Source organism: Haliaeetus albicilla, chromosome 12 (genome assembly GCF_947461875.1).
Source record: "Haliaeetus albicilla chromosome 12, bHalAlb1.1, whole genome shotgun sequence".
Lineage (NCBI taxonomy): Eukaryota > Metazoa > Chordata > Aves > Accipitriformes > Accipitridae > Haliaeetus > Haliaeetus albicilla.
This window is the reverse complement of record NC_091494.1, coordinates 34885718-34904163: the sequence shown is the minus strand read 5'-3', so window position 1 is coordinate 34904163 and position 18446 is coordinate 34885718. Positions and strand designations below refer to the sequence as shown.

General features: G+C 46.8%; 1 protein-coding gene across 3 annotated transcripts in view; it reads right to left on the bottom strand.

Annotated features, from left to right (window-relative positions):
- Positions 1–18446, bottom strand: part of UBE2O (ubiquitin conjugating enzyme E2 O) — a 67347-nt gene that overhangs the window by 6272 nt on the left and 42629 nt on the right. For all 3 annotated transcript variants that reach the window (XR_011327209.1, XM_069798994.1, XM_069798995.1), the window contains exons 5-16: positions 17656–17719; positions 15747–15890; positions 14981–15090; positions 13984–14134; positions 12681–13183; positions 9799–9953; positions 8173–8285; positions 6958–7083; positions 5092–5181; positions 2053–2710; positions 1005–1141; positions 269–472 (exon numbers count right to left, since the gene is read on the bottom strand). Coding sequence is in view for 2 of the 3 variants with exons in the window: in XM_069798994.1 (XP_069655095.1) it covers positions 269–472; positions 1005–1141; positions 2053–2710; positions 5092–5181; positions 6958–7083; positions 8173–8285; positions 9799–9953; positions 12681–13183; positions 13984–14134; positions 14981–15090; positions 15747–15890; positions 17656–17719 (2455 nt within the window). In the remaining variant the exon portion in view is untranslated. The remainder of the gene's footprint in view (positions 1–268; positions 473–1004; positions 1142–2052; positions 2711–5091; positions 5182–6957; positions 7084–8172; positions 8286–9798; positions 9954–12680; positions 13184–13983; positions 14135–14980; positions 15091–15746; positions 15891–17655; positions 17720–18446) is intronic.

The following is an 18446-nucleotide window of genomic DNA, read 5'->3' as shown; positions in this document are numbered from 1 at the left end:
AACTGTGACACAGCCCAGCTGGTCTTACCACAGGCTTCTTATCAAGGAAGGACAGACAAGAGCCAAATACAATCCCAGAAGAAACCAACTACAGCAGTTACCTGCTCCAGACATCTAAAACAGAGCCCAAAGCCCAAGCCACCCACAGCTCAAGCACCACCTGAGCCCAGAAGTCACCCACAACTCTTGGCTTGGTAGGAAGCAGCTTGTTCCAAAAGCAGCCTGGCACAACCACTGCTCCCCATGGATGGGTGGATGAAAGCATTACCTTGCCTATCCATGTTCCCAGGAGGCTGACACACACTTTGCCGTTGTCGTACAGGTTGGGATTCAGTCTCCCACTGCACTGGGAGAGGTAGCGGAAGAGAGGCGGGACAGCAGGGTAGATGTTGGGGAGCTGGATATCAAAGAGAAAGAGGCCATCTTCATACGGTGTGCGTGTGGGCCCTTTTATAAGTGCTGAGAAGAGATCCTGTGGAGAAAGGCAATATAAGCCAGGCACTGTGAAACCTTGGCAGGGTTGTATTTACATAGAGGGAAAGAGGGGATGTGATTAACTCAGCCCTTGCAAGAGTCAGCTCAAGCAACACACCTCAGGGCACCTTTCCCCTAGAAGCTGCACTTCTACTATAGCCTGACAGCAGAGCGAGCCTTCGGATCTGAAGCAGGGCTTCGAGGACAGCCAGCAATCCCCAAGCTGCTCACTAGTTACACCAGCCCCTTGCTGGCTGCCCACCTGCCTTTCCTGCTCAGCAGGACAGGCAGCCCAGTGCGCAAAGCACCCAAAATAGGCTTCCTGCGATGAAGAACTCCCCGTTGTCTGCCACTCTGACTTGGGGAATGCAAAAGCAGCCGTTTAGAGTAATTACAGCTGTATTTCACATGCTGCACACATTCCTGCAGCTCTAATGCAAAGGATTAAGGCTGAGCAGGGAATTCCAAAGAAAGCAATCCGGATGCTGACCCCAGCACTAACACACAGGCATTTGAGAGCAGGCACTTGCCATTCGATCCTCGAAGGTTTTAACCATGATGCCATCAGGCAGGGAGGTGGCCAGGAGAGCCATCTCTTTCCGCACAGTGCTAAAGAACTTCTTTGCTTCCGGGGGCTGGAACTCCATTTTCTTGAAGGCATGGGTATCTGCGGAGCAAGGAAGAGAACAGGATTAAAGCATGCCTTTGGAAACTGCCACAGGTTCCTTGTGAAGGCAAATCTATCCATGTGTTAAATGTATCATCAGGAAGACTTCACTTGCTTTGGTGCTGAGCCAGGAGGCAGCCTAGCGATTATTTGGTTTTTCCCATACTGTACAGCAGCCACAACCTGCACCCCCTGTTCTCATGGTGCCACACAACACTGTCCCTGTGCCTCAACAAGGAGCCCTGTCCCACAGCCGGGACAACTGGAAAGCGATGACCCTTCCTCTGCAAAACCTAAGCATAGCTCCCCATTTTTATTTATATACACCTGCAGGTTCAGAACAGTTTGGCCACCTTTCCTTCTCAGGTCTGTCCCAGCCGGCTAGATTGCTGAGCATCTTGGGCTCTGTTGTCACCAATGTTCCACACAACCAGATGTTCTTTTTTATTTTTGGCTGATTAACATTGGCACAAGTGAACAAGGACACTCACCCACCAAGGACACCCAGCCCAAGAACACCAGCTGTTCCTGCCCTGCTCCTCAACTAATTCATCCTTGAAAAAAGCCTGAACAAACCCTGCAGCTTTCAAGAAAGTATCTGTAATGGAAACCAACTGATCGCCACAGCCCTCCAACATGGAAAAAAGGGAAGCCCACTTCTGTGGCTTGAGAAGTTACAGTAGTGCCTAGAGATACCATCTGAAAGCCAGGTTTAGGTCCCAGAACAGATTGTGCTACAGAATTTGTCTTAATTTCTCCTCCTCAGTTAATGAGCTGTGAAAAGCACTAGGAAGAAGAGAGGATACCGAATCCAAAAGGCCTTAGAAGCAAATGTTTTGGAGAAGGAGAAACACTGCAGGACAGCAATGAAGGACAGAGTACCCCACACTGGCCTGACCGGACACACTCACCTGGAGCATACTCCAACACAGAGAAGACTTCTCCCTTGGCACTGGTGAAGGTGACTCCAGGCTTGCCTCCACTCTGCTGGCAGAGCACTGGTGTCTCACTGGGCCACTCTGACCTCACTGGTGTCTGTGCTTCTGCTTTTTCTTCTTTCTTCTCCGTCTCCACCATGGCTTCCATCTTTTCCTCCTCTGCGATAGCCACATTATCCAAGGTCTTCTTTAGATTTTCCTGCAGCTTTTTAATATCATCCAAGAACTTCTTCTCCCGAGTGGGTTTTTCCAGCTCCACAGTTGGGGAGGTGGGAGAGCCAGTCAGCAGCTGCTCCACAGTCATATTTTTCAGGCTTTCCAAGATCTTGATGGCCTCCTTTAGTTCCCGGAAGCTCTTTGGGGCTCCGTCCTTGCCAGCTTTCTCTGCAGCAAGATCTGCAACTGCCATAGCCACAGCTCCCTGGACTTGTTCCTCTACTTTTTTCACCTCCTCTGCTGCCGGCTCCTCAGGCTCTAACTCCTCAATTTTTGGGTGGTCGTCTTCCATGAGGCCATTGTCTGTCTCCCAGCTGTCGCTTTCATCCTCCCACTCAGAGGATGCCCCGCTGGTGCTGCCGTCAACAGAATCGTAGTCCGACTCCTCAATTTCTGATTCAATATTGTATAAGTGCTAAAGGAGAGCAGAGTTACAAAAGACAGCAGAGTAGTTAGGTTAAAGCACAGAGTTTTAGCTGTTTTTTCAACACAGGCAAGTCAGTTCTCGCCATGAAAAGGGAACTCCCAGCTAGAATTTGTTGGGCTGTTTCAACCCCTTCCACCTATACCAGGGGGACTGTGTCTGATCTGAGTAACATGCTCATCATGACCAGCACAGATTATGAATCAGCATAGCCCCATCCTCCACCTTTCAAAGTAGAGCACTGGGGAAAAACTAGGGCAAGTTCTAGGTGGGCTGCAGCCATCCCAGTAGCTGAAATCCAGCCATCAAGGAGAGCACCAAACAGCTACTTGGATGCTCCAAGGTTTCTGAATGCAGAGCTAGTTCAGAAGGTATTGGGTATTGTGCATGGAGTTAGTATTTCTAGTCCTGCTTCTGCACCAGCAAATGTGTTGGCACAGAGCCTTGGTTTGGCTGCCTCCACACTCTGTCCTTCCACAGAGACAATGCTGGAACCAGGAAAACATTCCCATACCAGCTTTCTTCTTCTGTGGCACACACTACTTGCTGTCAGAGCCCTGCTACGCTGCTTTAGCTGTTGTATGTCACTACTGCTTAAAATTCAGCTGGGACAATGAAGCCTAACCCAAGTTGCTGAATAAGCTCTTACATAAAACATTCTCTTCCCCCTTCACTGCTGGAAGCTGAACCTATCCACAACTCCATCTAGCCTCACCTCTCATAATCACGCTTTTGCACATGCTATGTCTCTCACGAGGTCCCCCTGCAGAGGCTTACAGACATACTCCAGCTACTAGCACCAGCATAAAAGCAGGGGAACAAGAACAACTTTATAGGGCTGTGTTAGGAGTTACAAGATGGAGCATTTTATCCACAGGCTTCTGATACTTGAATGACAGCCCAAGAATCCTCTTAATCTTGCAAGATATGACCCGAGAGGCTAAAGCGCATGGACACTCAGTCATCTTGTCAAAGCCTTGAACTGAACCAGCACTGTTTAGCCAGTCCTGTGCCACTCAGAAACAGGCAGCCAGCAGAGGTTAGCTGGGTTCAACAGAAGTGACTGCAGGCAGGGAACGCCATCAAAACTCCCTGCCCTCAAAGCTAATCCAAATCTGAGTCGGAAAGTTAATTAGCCAGTTATGCCATCTTTATTTTTAGAGCTGAGAAAAAGCACCCAGACAGCTCGTCTCTGGGCACATGGACAGGCATTGATAAATCATGGTTTTACCAACTGATAATTCACGCTCCTGACATTTCCCTAACTCCCATAATTATGCAGACGAGCAGAATCGAAGGGACTGGCGTGACACAGCAGGAGCTGCTGCAGAGCCCCAGCACCGCAGTGTGAGAACAACCCTTTGTGGAGCGCACATCAGACCTCCGATTGTGTCTGTGATCCAAGCACATGTGACAACAGGGGGAAGGGAGAGACAGCAGCCTGCTTTGTAATGCTCTAGTCCACTGCCATAGTGCAGGCATTGACTATTCTACTGTAATTAATGCAGAGCTGCTTGGTTTAAAAAGAAATCTTGATCGAGTACTTTCCACTTGCAAACGCATCTCTGCAGCAGAGGCAGTGGTGTTCTCTGCCACAGTGATGGAGATGGGACCCTATAGAAGCAGGTCTTCTCTTTAGGCTGCCTTAATTTGAGGCAACAAGAGACATGGGATGAAACTGTATGTGGAGTAGTGAATAAGATAACACAGTAAAACAAAAACCTTAGAACAACACAGAAGACAAATCAATGGGGTAAAGTGGATTAGTGTAGCTATACCTGTATTTTTAAGTTTGCATTCAACTCCTTTCCCTTCCCACCCTGGGAAGAGATTTGGTTCTGATCCCTAGGTTAGCTAAGGTCACAACTTATGGCTCTAGCCCAGCTCCTGGAGGAGCTTCTTTAGCCAAAGAAAGCACTACAGTGCCATTTAACAAGACAGAACAAGCAATTGTCTTTCAGCAGTGTCTTAGTTGGGCAACACAGTGAACCTGGGCTCAAGTCAGAACTGATAAACCCCAAGCTCTGCAAACCCCTCTGCAAAGCAGCAGGTGCTGAAGGCCAGGAGCCAGGCTGTGGTCAGAGCTGTGAACATTCAGCGCAGCATGTGAAGGGATCAACAGTCTGCCCATACTTCCGTATCCTCTATATTCAAGGAGCAGTGATGACCAGTTAGTTGCCCGGTCCTCCTGATAAAGGAAGGATTTTCTTGTGCTAACAGAATTGGGAAGCCACCCTATCGTATGGGAAAGCAGCAATAAATAGAGCAAGATTCCCTTACTCAGTGAATCTCTCTGCACCCAGCATTTAAAACCAAAACTTGTCACTCAGCTAAGAATTACAGGGATATCACAAGCTGGAACAGGACCTCACCTGTGGTAGAATGATAGTCTTGGAGTTATCAGCCCATACCACTTCCACTTTACTGCTGACATCCACACGAGCCACCTGTCCAACTGAAGGCTGTGGAAACAAGAATAGTTTGTCAGTCCCTTTTCTTTCCCAGGCATTTCAGTGCACAGCCAGGAAGGTTTTGAGAAACAGATGCTCCCCAGTTGGAGACCACCTAAAGCAAAGGTTGCAGGCTGCCATAGAGGGGACAGGAGTCCTGGGGTTCCACACCAAGGTGGAGAAGATAGGGTTTCCATGAGAAAACCCACACCGCTGCCATAGAAGTGGGGAAAACTCCCCCACCAAGGAGAAGAGGACCAGGAGGGCTGGGGTCTGGCAGCAGATCCTGACTTCTGATCAGGACCAGGGCCATCACAAAGCTGTGGCCTTTCCGCAGGCAGCACTGCTGGGGTTGTGCCAGTGAGGGGACAGGACCTTGCCCTGAATGGGGCTGCCCTCTAGTGGGGTGCCAGCTGCCAGCCCCTGCGCTCCGACACCCAGCATCAGGGGCACACAGCACGTTCTCCCAGCAGAGAGGGTGCAGGCGTGAACAGACAAGTCACAGTTGGCACAGGGTGTGCACAGTAAGTAGTATCTTGCACTGGAAGAAGGTTATTTAGGTCAGCTGAGCAAGCTCAGATGTGTTTCATGCTGCTGAAACTAGAACCACAAGAAGAGCCACACTATACCTTTTAACCCTTTTTTAGGGCAGAAGTCTCAAAACCTGGATGTCTTCCCTGCACAGTAAGGAAGCCTGTTTCCTAGCAAAGAGTGTATCCTCTACAATATAAATTGTTCCCTTTTCCTCCCCAGGAGGTCAATCAGCTCAACAGAATTAACATGTACATAACTCAGATGAAAACCAGAACCCCAGTCTTCTGTTGCCGAGCTGTCGTGGTTTAACCCCAGCCAGCAACTAAGCACCACACAGCCGCTCACTCACTCTGCCCCCCCCGCCCCCGCAGTGGGATGGGGGAGAAAATCAGTAAAAGTAGTAAAACTTGTGGGTTGAGATAAGAACAGTTTACTAGAACAGAAAAGAAGAAACTAATAATGATAATAAAATGACAACAGTAGTAATAAAAGAATTGGAATGTACAAATGATGCACAGTGCAATTGCTCACCACCCACCGATCGACACCCAGTTAGTCCCCGAGCGAACAATCCCCCGCCCCCACTCCCCCCAGTTCCTATACTGGATGTGACATCACATGGTATGGAATACCCCGTTGGCCAGTTTGGGTCAGCTGCCCTGGCTCTGTCCTGTGCCAACTTCTTGTGCCCCTCCAGCTTTCTCACTGGCTGGGCACGAGAAGCTGAAAAATCCTTGACTTTAGACTAAACACTACTTAGCAACAACTGAAAACATCAGTGTTATCAACATTCTTGGCATACTGAACTCAAAACATAGCACCTTACCAGCTACTAGGAAGACAATTAACTCTATCCCAGCTGAAACCAGGACACAAGCGATATTGGTTTCACAACAAATCCACCTTCGCTCTTGCTCAGGAGCCCACAGAATATCCTCATATTAGAAGTTACTCTGAAATCCTGAGCAAGATTTTTATCAAAAACCCTCAGGCATATGTTAAATTCTTGTATCAACTTTGTTCTTGCTCTGCTATAGAATCTGTCACCAAGGTCAAAGGATTTCAAGGTTATACCTCCACCAGACTTAGAGATTTGATATATTACTCATGACAGCAGGGGACACTGATACAAAACTAGGAAGCTAGGGAGTTTAGGATGCCTGTGTGGGGCCTAAGGCCCTGCTTTTGAGTCTTTCAAGTGTCTCCACTAATACCTGGTGACAATGTGGTCACATAACTGCGCCCAGAACCTACCTCATCTTCCTTAGCTGTGGCTCCATCTGAGTTGCCAATGCGAATCACAATGTCAGTAGTGCGGAAGCGAAAGTCTGGATGATCAGCAATATCATACACACTCACATCCTCCTCCTCCCCAATCAGCTGCATCGGAGACAGAATGCAAACATGTCAGCCCCAGGATGCTGCACTGACCTTCAGAGCACATCTTCAACACTTGAAAGTACTTTGTGTTATATTTTGTCAATTTTTAGTTGCTCCAACAGCCTGCAAGGAGCTGCTAATGGCCCTTCTTGTCACCTCATCCTGTAGCACATCAATGAAAGCACAACAATGAAAGGAAGGAGATATTCTGTCTCATCTGCTTACCGTCACCTTTACTTCAGGTTCCATGTCACTACGATCATGAGACATGCAAGAGCAACATTCTATTTCCTTCTGAGCAACCAGATTTCTCAAAGCAGTTCACTGGGGCCCAAAGGGTTAGAGTTTATTTTTGAAACAATCCAAGGCAACAGGAAGTGTCTGACAAAAAACTTGTCAGTTAATAGGAGACATCTTTCCTTTGATTTCTCCTGGAGGAAGAGAGCTAGGAGCCCACAAATAATGAGAAATAGATAAAACAGAGCACAATCTCAGGCCAGACTGATGTAAAGGGCCCTGCTCAGTTACAACAATGTGGTCTCCCATCCTAAGGCAGAAAGCAGTACACCAGATTTGTGTGGTTTGAGTCCCCCTCTCATCTCCAACTAGACTGTAGTCTATCAAGACTCTGCATAATACAGCATTCCTATAAGACCCAAGAAAAAGGTCTTAGGCTGACTATAGGCAATAGTGCCTGGCAGAGGCAAGCAGGACAACATGCAATAGATTGATTCTCTTTCCATGAACTAACAAAGACATGGGAAGGAAAAATTCTTATAGTCAACTCAAGAAATCAACTGTCTGTGACAACTTCAGCAAAAACCTTCATCCTTACCAGAGCCTGATGTTGACTATGGGATGTAAAACCTCTGCTTGGTCTTCGCTGCCTTGCGGGCATCTACAAATATGAAGTGACACCACCTCTAGCTAAGCCTCCCAGGCCCAAAAGCACATTGCTGTTCCCATCCCCAAGGACAAACTCCACTGCAGAGCTGACTCCTAGGCTTATCTGTGTTTGTGTGAAGCTTGTGCTGTTTTGTGGCTGTTTTCTCTTAGCTGGTTCCAACAGGCACTGGCTCCTGCACTTACCTCCACATCATCTCCACTGGATTTCAACTTGAACCACTTCACCACACAGGTACGGCCAATATGGTCACCAGACTGCACAACTCCATATAAACCCGGATCCTGGGAGCTCTGAGCTTTTGGGTCACAATGGTAGGGAAGAAAATAGACAAGTTAGGTGGAGGAGCACAGACTTTGCACAGCAACTGAGGCTGTCAGCTCCCAAGCTCTCACAGCTGAAACCTTCCATTTGTGAATGGCTTGAGGAATATCAGTTCTTCCTATACGGTTAAAATTGTACTCGGCTAATGAGTGGCATTATAATGGGGCATGGAGTGATGATAAAGTAAGATTATGTTGCATTGGACTGGGTGAACACATTCACTTTGGGACCACTTTCAAGCTCTATCACCAAGAGAAAACATGTTGTCACCTTAGTGCTCTGCTATCCAAATTAGCTCTGCACCAAGACTGTCCAAGGGTTTCTGGACAGGCTGGTCAAGAGCTACCTAAGAGCAGCCCTGGCTGCCAAGCTCTTCATCTAGAAATGTGCCACCCACAACAGTTTTGCTCCTCTGGAAAAATGGACTGGATAACAAAGGCAGAAGGCAGGCAGGATGCAGACAGGCATACATGTGTGTATACATACATCGGGGATCCAATGGCATCAAAGCTGGACCTGGACCACCTCTCTAGGCCTGGGCTGTTATCCAGCACACTGGTATCCAGATATCTTTCAGATTTATCTGACTGACAGGGATCCACCTCCTGGCATCCTTAGCAGGGGGATGCAAGGAACTGCAGGCTTCTCAGACTGCTTGGAGAGTATGTTTGACAGAGGAATACAGATTCCCAGAGGCCAAACTAGAATGGTAGAGCTGGAGCTGATGGATAACTTTAGTTTCTGCAAACTATGCCTAACTAGACCAGTCAGACTATTACTCATCAGAAATGGCCATGCAAAACTGTCTTTTTTTTGCTAAGCCAGCTTTCCCTCTTCCCAACCTGACAATACCTTGTGCTCCCCACTGCTGAGGGCCTACCCCTCCTAGAAAAGAAGGGGACCTGAGAGCCAGATGGTGTGCCATCAATATTTCATATCCAAAAGCTCTAAGTCTCCTCAAACTCGTACCGTGACCCTCACTAGAGTCACCAATTGGTTTGGTGAAGAAAAGGGATGCAAGAAGATGCCTCTGGATCCCAAAACCCTCCAAAAAAAAAAAATGGAGGGTCATGACAGACAAGCGATACAGAGAAAGCAGCCTGAGGTGAGCTGTTAACTTCTCCCCTCATTCTGCGAGAGCACTCAGAGCTCTTTCTGATTGCACTTTCAAGGAGAAGGTGGGCCGCCTATACTCTACAGAAATACTGAGAATCCTTGCTTTACTCCTCGACATTTATTCCTTCCACACCTTGCCTGTTGTCATAGTTCAACTTTGGTATTTAAAGAATGGTTCTCTGCTGGCATTCATGTTAAGTCAGCTGAATCGCTGTCTCTTGTTAGGCTCTTGTGCCTACCTCAAGCGAGTATTACTTAACAGCTACCATAAAAAGGGCTACAATGTACATTAGGAGATCCAGAATGAAGAATACTCTGCAATTAAGAGCATGTTTGCTCCCTGAGGAGACCACTGTTTTGACACCCAATACCTCTTTTGTCCACCACAAAATCCCCAGGGCAGAACTCGTTGTTGTCCAGATGATGGACTGGAATCAACTCATTGGAGCGAATGTTTGTCTCCACAGTGCCATCCTGCCACATCACATCAGCTGAAGTCATGGTGGTCACCACTTCTACAGCAACCCTGGGAACACAGAAAGGCAGAATGAGTTACCAGAGGGAACATGCATGAGCACAACCAGAACATGATGCTGCAAACATCAGGAATCGAGATGGATCTCAGCAACACAAAGGTACACATATCAGCAGGCTGGGAAGCAAGTCAGGAAACCCCATCTAGTCCCAGTGGAAGCAGCTACACAGCAGGCTTTGCTTTGACGGGTTCTCAATCACTGCAGATGTTACATTGCTACAAGTCTATATTGCAGGAGGACTTACTTTCCAGGGAGCTGATGCTGAGCTCACTTTTATTCCTACTGGAGCAAATTAACATCTACCAGCACCCACTTTCTACCCCTGGCAGAGGCACGACAGGAACTTCAAATACTTTGAAACTTAAGATCTTCTCCACTGAAGCACCTTCTAGCCTGGCAGCTCTGAGGAGTCTTTGAAGCTAGGAGCATGGGACTGGAAAGGAAAGATAAAGCAGCATCCATCTCAGCCCTTCCAGAAAGAAGAAGAAAAAAAAAAAAGAGGCAACACATTGAATGTGGGTAAAGCAAAAGGATTTTGTTTAAAGGAGACAAGTCTCCTTCCCAGCTGTTCAAACACATACATGTGTGTCTCTGCAGCTCAGAAATGAAACCCAAACATGCAACAATGGACCACATGCTGGTACTCTGCTGTGGGGCTTGACAGAGTTGCTTGAAGAGGCAAGTTGCTTGGGGGCAGGAGGAACAGAGCTGCAGTCTAGCTGGACAGGCTCTTCTAATGAGCCCTCCACCATTTTCATGTCTCCTACAGCACAGAACAAATTGAATCCCATGCTGATTTTAAATTTTGTCTTTGTTTTGCTGGCCAGGCCTTCCAGACATAATACAAGTGCTGCATTTATGTTGGTTTCAAGTCAAACCATAAAGAAGATTCAATAGACAAATTCAACTGTTTTCCTCCAGCACTGTTTTTATGAATGTCAGAGAAATATTTTAAAGTACAAATAATATGAAGTTTTTAGTAGGGCCAGCACTCAACAGCAGAAATTATCAGAGAAGGAGCTCTGTAACAGGTCAAGTGTGGTGGGTGGCATGCCAACAGATGGTTCCTTGGGGGAAGTGGGGGCATATGCAGCTGAGGATGGGAGAGTGGAAAGGCAGGCCACCCAAGGAAATGATAGAGTCCTGTCTGCAGCACAGTTTACGCAGCTTCACAAACAAAAAGCATGACTTGACATTAATAAAAATCCCTGTATATGCTCACTAAAAAATAGCCAGAGGTCTATGTGCTGCCCAGAGAGCTGCAGCAGGTCACTAAATGATGGTAAAGCCACATGCCGAGTTGGCCCCCTGCAGCTTCATCTGAATATTCAAACAGTGAAGACCCCTCATACTGAGCTGTGATTAGCTGCCACATATGCCCTTTAAAGTATCAGCTGGCGTTTCATAACGTGTGCTTAAAATCCTGTATTTCTTATTCTCTGTGACATGGTCATCTCTGCAAAGTGTTCCAACATCTGATCTCTGCATTTCCTTGTACAGAGCTGCCCAGATCCAGCACAGGAATCTCTCAGTGTTGTCACAGGGATTTCTCCCCACTGCCCATACGCTGCAGAAAGCTACCAGGTGTACTAGCTAAGCTCTCCTTAGCAAAATCTTTAGTGAAGTAGAGGCACTCAGCAGGAGAGCAAGAAGTGAAAAGTGAACTGAGAATCAGTTCCCAGGCACTCTATCATGCACTCCCCCCTTTTTTTGTTCCACTCAAACACTGCTCTGCTCATGTTTGTGACCTTCAAACCCAATTTATCCAAAACCCACAAGGACTAAAGCAACAACTATCCTTGCACACAGGCGAAGCTAAAATATCCAAACAAAATGTGAATGAAGTTCATGGCCTTCAACTACTGGATCCCTTGAATGATGATAATGTCACTTTTCTGGGAGGATTCTCGCATATCTGCACTAGTTCATTTCTGATGCAGGATCTCCATACAGCTAAGTAGCCCAGGGAAGCCAGCAAGACAGGCTAGCCAGCTGTCCGATACCTCTGCATCCCCTGAAAACACTTTAAACATTCTCAAGTTAGGTAAAAGGTAAAAGCTGCCGAGATCCAGTTTTATCTAGAAATGGGCAGATACATGCAATGCTCCCTCCCCCAAGCTACTGAAATCAATTCCTCCGCGGCTCTCAAGGAGTACACTTTGTTAATTTAAAAGCCAATATAAAGTATACTGCTGGCAAAAGTTGCAGATCTCTCTCCAGAGCAGAGTAAGGATAACAGAGACCACTGCAGTGTGAACCTCTGCCAGCACAGACCTCCGTGCTGGAGACAGCTCTCTGAGGATAAGCTGTCCATTCCTGCTAGCACGGTCTATCCTCAGCCTCTCTGCAGAAGCTGCCAATGGGGTAACCAATTAGTGTCATATTTAAGCTGTATGATCTTTATTCACCTGTCTGTTTCTCTGCATAGTCTAGCACAGCACAGATACTCTGTCGATGCCCTGAGGCATAGCTGAAATAGAATAGCATCAGTGTCACATCACATGGCCCCAGTTTCATCAGAAGCTGGACCGAGACCAAACTGATTTCACACAGGCCACTGCACAGTCATGACAAGATAATCGCTGTGGTTACTACCAAGCAGTGTCCTAAAATGAGGCACACCACCATCCTTCACCCAAGCTGAGGAGGTGGTTTACATTTGAACTTCGATAAGGGAGATTCTGGCAAGTATACCTGGGTTTGGAAATCTAACTCACCTGTCTCCTGGCTTAAACTCTCGTGAAATCTTGGTCTTCTTCTTCTTGTGCTTCCGCTTCAAGTTTTTGATGGAAAGGGGGATGCTCTTCTTGCGGCCAGTGCCGCTGCCACTCTGAGATGAGGCAGTGGAGCTAGCAGAAGAGGTGACAGAGCTAGTGTCATCAGTGTCATCAGCTGCCTCATCATCAGCATCTTGCTCCACGGACTGAAGCCGGTAGTCTGACGAACCTTCGTCTTTCAGCAGAAAGGGAGGCTGCTGCTGTCGTGCTGCTGCTCCCCCCTTCTCCTTCCCCGTTTCTTCAGGCTGCTCTTCCTTTCTCTCCCCAGGACTCAGTGCACTATTAGAAGAGTCATCCAGCTCACTCTTTGATCCAGGCTTAAGCTCTTCTGATTTTTGGTCAGCAGCTGCAGCAGACTCTTTATCAGGGGCTTCACTGGTACCCTGAGACTCAGGAGAACATGACATGATCTTCACTATCTGCTTCTTCAGCAGCCGTCTCACCTACAGAAAGCAGACCTGGGTCAGACAACATGCCTGCACACTCAGCAAGCTGCCAGCCAACTTGGGGAATGGCTAGCTTTGTACACAGAGGAAAACAGCACCCCATGGGCCTCTGCGCATTTCACCTGCACCAGAATATTCTACAAACAAGCATCTCACCATTGCTCTACTCAGGAGCAGTCCAAGGAAAGTAAGCTTTGCTCCTTAAGGCTATTTTAAGCATGTTCTGAACTTTTTGTTAGGAAAGGTTACGAGAAGTTGCAAAAGTTAATCTATGTAACAGACACAGCTATGCAGGGAGGTCACCATCCACATTGATGATATCCTGTTATGCTAGGAACGCTGCTGCTCTACAGCCAGCATGTAGAAACCATAGCATGACTCATTTGGCCTAGGAAGCAAAGACTTCTTTCTTGTCTCACTGTAGCAAGGATTTAACTGAACAGTTCAGCTCCATGAGAAACCTGAGGTCATGCTAATGAAAATGACATGTGTCTAACACGCCCAGCTGTCAGAGCACACCAGCTCTGACACAGCTTGACCCCTGCAAGGTGACACCTCTACATTCAAGGTCCTGTTCATATTCCCTCATGGCATTAGCTGCGTGCTTCACCCAGTGCAGTCAGACTGCTGTACAAGGTGACTTCGTTGCTGGCAAGAACAAGCCATTACTCTTCACAACCACCACTTCAAGACTCGCATTTCAGACCACATGACTACCAGCAAGATTTCTGCTTTAAAAGCCACAGCGACCAGAAACACCTAGAGAAGTCAATGCCTCCCTCGACCCCTCAACTCACCTTTTTGGCAACTGATCCTTCACCCAGGACACAGTTCCTCTCAGGACATTCACAGGTGATTTTTGCAGGTTCCACTTTGTCCGGGAACACATAGAGGCACCTTTCCCCAAGCTGCCTTTGGGCATGGTCAAAGCACCCCAGACGCTTTACCCTGGTGGAACCGGAGGACAGCCATGAGCAAAGTGCAAAAGCAGTAACAGAACCTAGCAGTGACCAGGGTCTTCACAAGGCTGGCATGACCTCATGCCAACTGCACATCTTCTGGGGTGGCAGAAGCTAACACCACACGAAATCTTTTCCAGGCACACAATTCTAAAGGAGGAGTGGGAGTCTCACCAGGGACTGGGTGGGGATACAAAGGGTTTGGCTAGAACACCAGTCACTCCTCTCCCTCTAGCTCCCCCTCCCAGGCACAGCAGCCAAGAGACATTTGAAGTTGGCATTGTTTTTTTCTGCTGTCATCCGAGAGCTCCTCTCCTCCAGCTTCCTTATATGCTCCAGGCAGGAACTACACTGCATTGTGCTATTACTCATCTGACTTTTCTTTCTGAGTTTTGTCCAGCCCACTTTTGCAGCTGCAGCCTGCAGAGGGCACCAGACGCTTCCTCAGCACGAGGCTGGGTCCAGAGCAGGACACCTAGCTGCCTACTGCACACACAGTTAGAAGATGCCGCCTGCTTCAGACACAAGTGGAAGGACAAGGGAAGAGGTGAGCTGTTGCCAGACACCACTTTCCTCTATGCATTTGTCAGCTGGAGAGTACTTGGAGAGGATGGCTGGGATTCTAGCCCCTGTATTGGTAACTCAAGTGTCTGCTAAACTCATTTGGAAGCTATTCTTTCACATTTTTGAAGCTCTGGAACATACAGGCATACAACAAGGCAAAAAACCCACTGTAAACAGCAGCGTTGTCTCTAATCAGTTGGTAGGCATATCACCCATAGTCTGTGCAGGCCCTGGGTGCTGGGAGTGAAAAGGGGTTTTCAACTAATCTCACCTGGACAGGTTCTCCTGGCTGATTACAGAGGGAGGAGGGCTCACACTGTCAGTACCTCCAGGACAGAAGCTTTTAGTGATCCAAGTAACCTTTAGTTCTACCACCTGTACCTACAATGTAAGAGAGGGAAAGCAATTTAATTTTTCAGAGGCTTTCCTAGACCAGTGTCTAGGATCTGAATGTTTACACACAGGAAAACGGCAAACCTCCTTTTATCAATTAAGGTAGCCAAGTGCAGTTTCACCACATCCAGGACCAACTACAGTGCTCCCATAGCATGGCTCTTGGCAACACCAAGAGCTTCTACAGTTTTTAACTTCAAGAAAGACTATGTCTGGCTTGTGAAGGAAGCTATAGTACATACAAATCAGCAGTCCAACATCACAAAGAGACATGCTAGTGGACTTGGAGCTGCTCCTTCTTTCAGCAAAGAGTCAGCAACATTTCTCCCTTTTTGGATAGCATGCAACATTAAGTTTCAATAGAAGAGGTGCTTCTACTACCCTAACAATCAGCAGTACTAGCCTCTAAGTGTACTGGCATGTGATCACCTCACAGAGTGCCAGCAGGGACCCTCGGGAGGTAAAGCCAAACGACACTCAAAAGTCCTGTCAGTCCACAATGAGAAATTTGTCACCTCAGAAGAACAGAGCCACAGTGCATTTGCTCTTGGAAGGTTACCATGGCAAGCTGACTCTGTTCCAGAATGCCAGGCAGGGACTGTTCTGCGCAGAAGGTGGCCATGTGTCAGCTCGTCAGTCCTTACCTCCTCCACCACCACTCTGAACTTGCTCTTTGTGCTCAGAACAGGCTTCACACCTGAGAGCCACTGCACACTGGAAAAGACTTTAGAAGGCCCGATGAGGACTTGCCCAGGATAAAAGCCATATGAATCGTCAAAGAAGAGACCCTGTGGGGGAAAAAACAGCATAAAGGACTCTTCAGATTTAAGATTCTGGTGTTTCTCTTCTCTCATTCGTGATCAGTAAGATTAACCATAAAGGTGAAGTCTGTAAGTTGCCCATCTCCTGAAGCTCATTCCTCTCCTGAAGTCTGCCCAGCAGTTCCTATAGCAACCCGCTCTGTCACACATGTGAACAGGACTGACTCAGTAGGGGAGAAGCAAAGGTACTTGCAAGAAGCAAGATGCATGTTTCCACACAAATGTTCTCAGTAACAAAGTAGCCAAGGTGGGCTGAGTCCTGGACAAGGACACCCATCTCTTTTCCATGCTCTAATTCAAGCACCTACAGCTTTCAGAGCCAGAAGATGCCTGCCTTCACTCCTCTGCTCATCAAATTAAGTTTCTAAGTATTATTCCTGTCTTAGGTGGATTACTTAATATGATAGTTCTTTGAAAACAAAACAGGACTGTAAACACAACAATTGCTCTCCTTTCTCACTGATATTTAGAGTGACTTATGAGCTGAAGATTCAGAATGTGGGGGCGGACAGAGCAGTTTACGGTAAATAAAATACCAAGCATAAAACTGTATCAAGTCTTGTAATTTGTCAGAAATGATAAGAGCAGTGCGACAAGATCTAAGTCAGGTAAGTATCTAACACAAGGCAATTCTGAGTAAGGGATCAAGAGTAACAGTGGAGACAACTCACGTTTCAGACCAAACTGCAAGTCTCCAGAGGACCATGTACACTTTAAAGGCAGCCTGACTCAAAACAAGGTATCTCAAAACTGGGTAACCAGAAGCTGGATGCTGCTACAGCATTCATTTAGCAAGTGGAAAACATACTGCACAACCCAAAGTAGGAAAGACTAAGATACTGGAGAATATCTAGCAACAGACCACTTCTTTTCTGTACAGAACAAGAAAACCACAGCAGCATATCCTATTAAACTGATATTCCATTTACTTTTCAAGAAACAGGCATCAAATTTGAACAGAAGTGCAGTTTTAGATCAAAGGGGCCTTTGCTTTGAAGGCTGGGAAGGCTAAGAGCTGACTACATTGCTAGTTCTTAAGAATTAGATGCCATTCTCAGTCAACTCCCAATACCGCTGCCAGGAGTGCAGCGAGGCCCTACTGATGCTGTTTGGAAGAACAAGCAAGACGTTGTCAGCCTTTGAAGGTGAGAGAGGTTAGATTCCATCATCACACAGGGAACTCTATGTTTTAGCCAAAAGCTAGCAAACCCCTCCTCACCACGTGATTTGAAAAATGCCAGTATGGTGGTAGGTCTCCATTCAGAGAATGCAATGGACTACAACAACAAGAGAGACGGTATTTTACATGATCTGGAAACACACTTCTAGCGGAACACCTTTTAAACAATATGCCCTTTTCCAGAAGGGGAACAATTTTGAAAGCATTAAATGGAGTAAGAGTGTTTTCAAGCATGTACAGATATAATGAGCAGACAGTGAACTGCCTTGACATCAGCCATCTGACTGTTATGCAAGTTGTTTGCAAGGAAAGCAGTTGGATATATTAGTTGTAATACCTCCTCAAAACCTGCTCGTTTATACTACCTTTAAGCTACATCCTGTTACACTTACTTCAAGTGAAGATGTAGTGAAGTGCTTTTCAGCTGTGATGCATCTTTTAATTTTTAGGATTAGTAAGCGCCTATAGTTTTTTCCTTCTCCCTCCCTCCTCCACAAAAATCTTACAAGATGAAGTTGATCAAAAAGACTCTCAGGAGAACCAGAAGCTCACCGAGTCACTGACGTGAGGACAAACGTCATACAGCTTGGCTCCATCTTCTGTGCTCATAGAACACCTGGAAAACAGACAAGAGAGCGCTACATTTCCAGAGCCATCCACCTCAAGAGCAAACAGCACCAAATTAACTGACACTGCCTGAGGGGGTCTGTCTATATGCCCAGCAGTACATCACTGAGCCTTTACGGTCCAGAGTAAAACTGGTCATAGACAAGCTATAAAAGCACTGCCTGATATCTAAAGGTTCCATTCAGCATGTAAAAAAAAATAATTAAGTAATATGCAGGGTGCTAGACAAGATTTGCCTGCTGCAAAGGTCCCATTTGTTATTCACACTGATGCTGGAACCTAAAGGCAATTTGTGTATACTTGCTTCAGCAATAGCTTCATTTCCAGGGTGAGTTCTGGTGAGATTTCAAATGATTCATTAGGAAGAGATTTTGAAAACAGTTACCTCATTTTACATAGTTATGCATGAGCTGGTAACAGATACCAAGCAAGGTTTTATATTGCACCAGTAACTGCAGGCGATACAGATAGAGAAGCGTAGCTATTTTTCACTCCCAGTTTAACGTATGCGTAATAGTCTTCCAGCCTGAGTTAACCGAACACTGAAACAATCAAAATCAGACGCATCCACCAATCATCTGTTTTAGCTCTTGCATTACTCGCTTCTCTTAGAAAGACTCAGAGCTGGCTGCAGGACTGTGGGTTTGGTTTTTTTTTTTTTTTTAAAACATCAATGTCAACACTCAATTTACAAGACAGATGGGTTATTCCCCAGC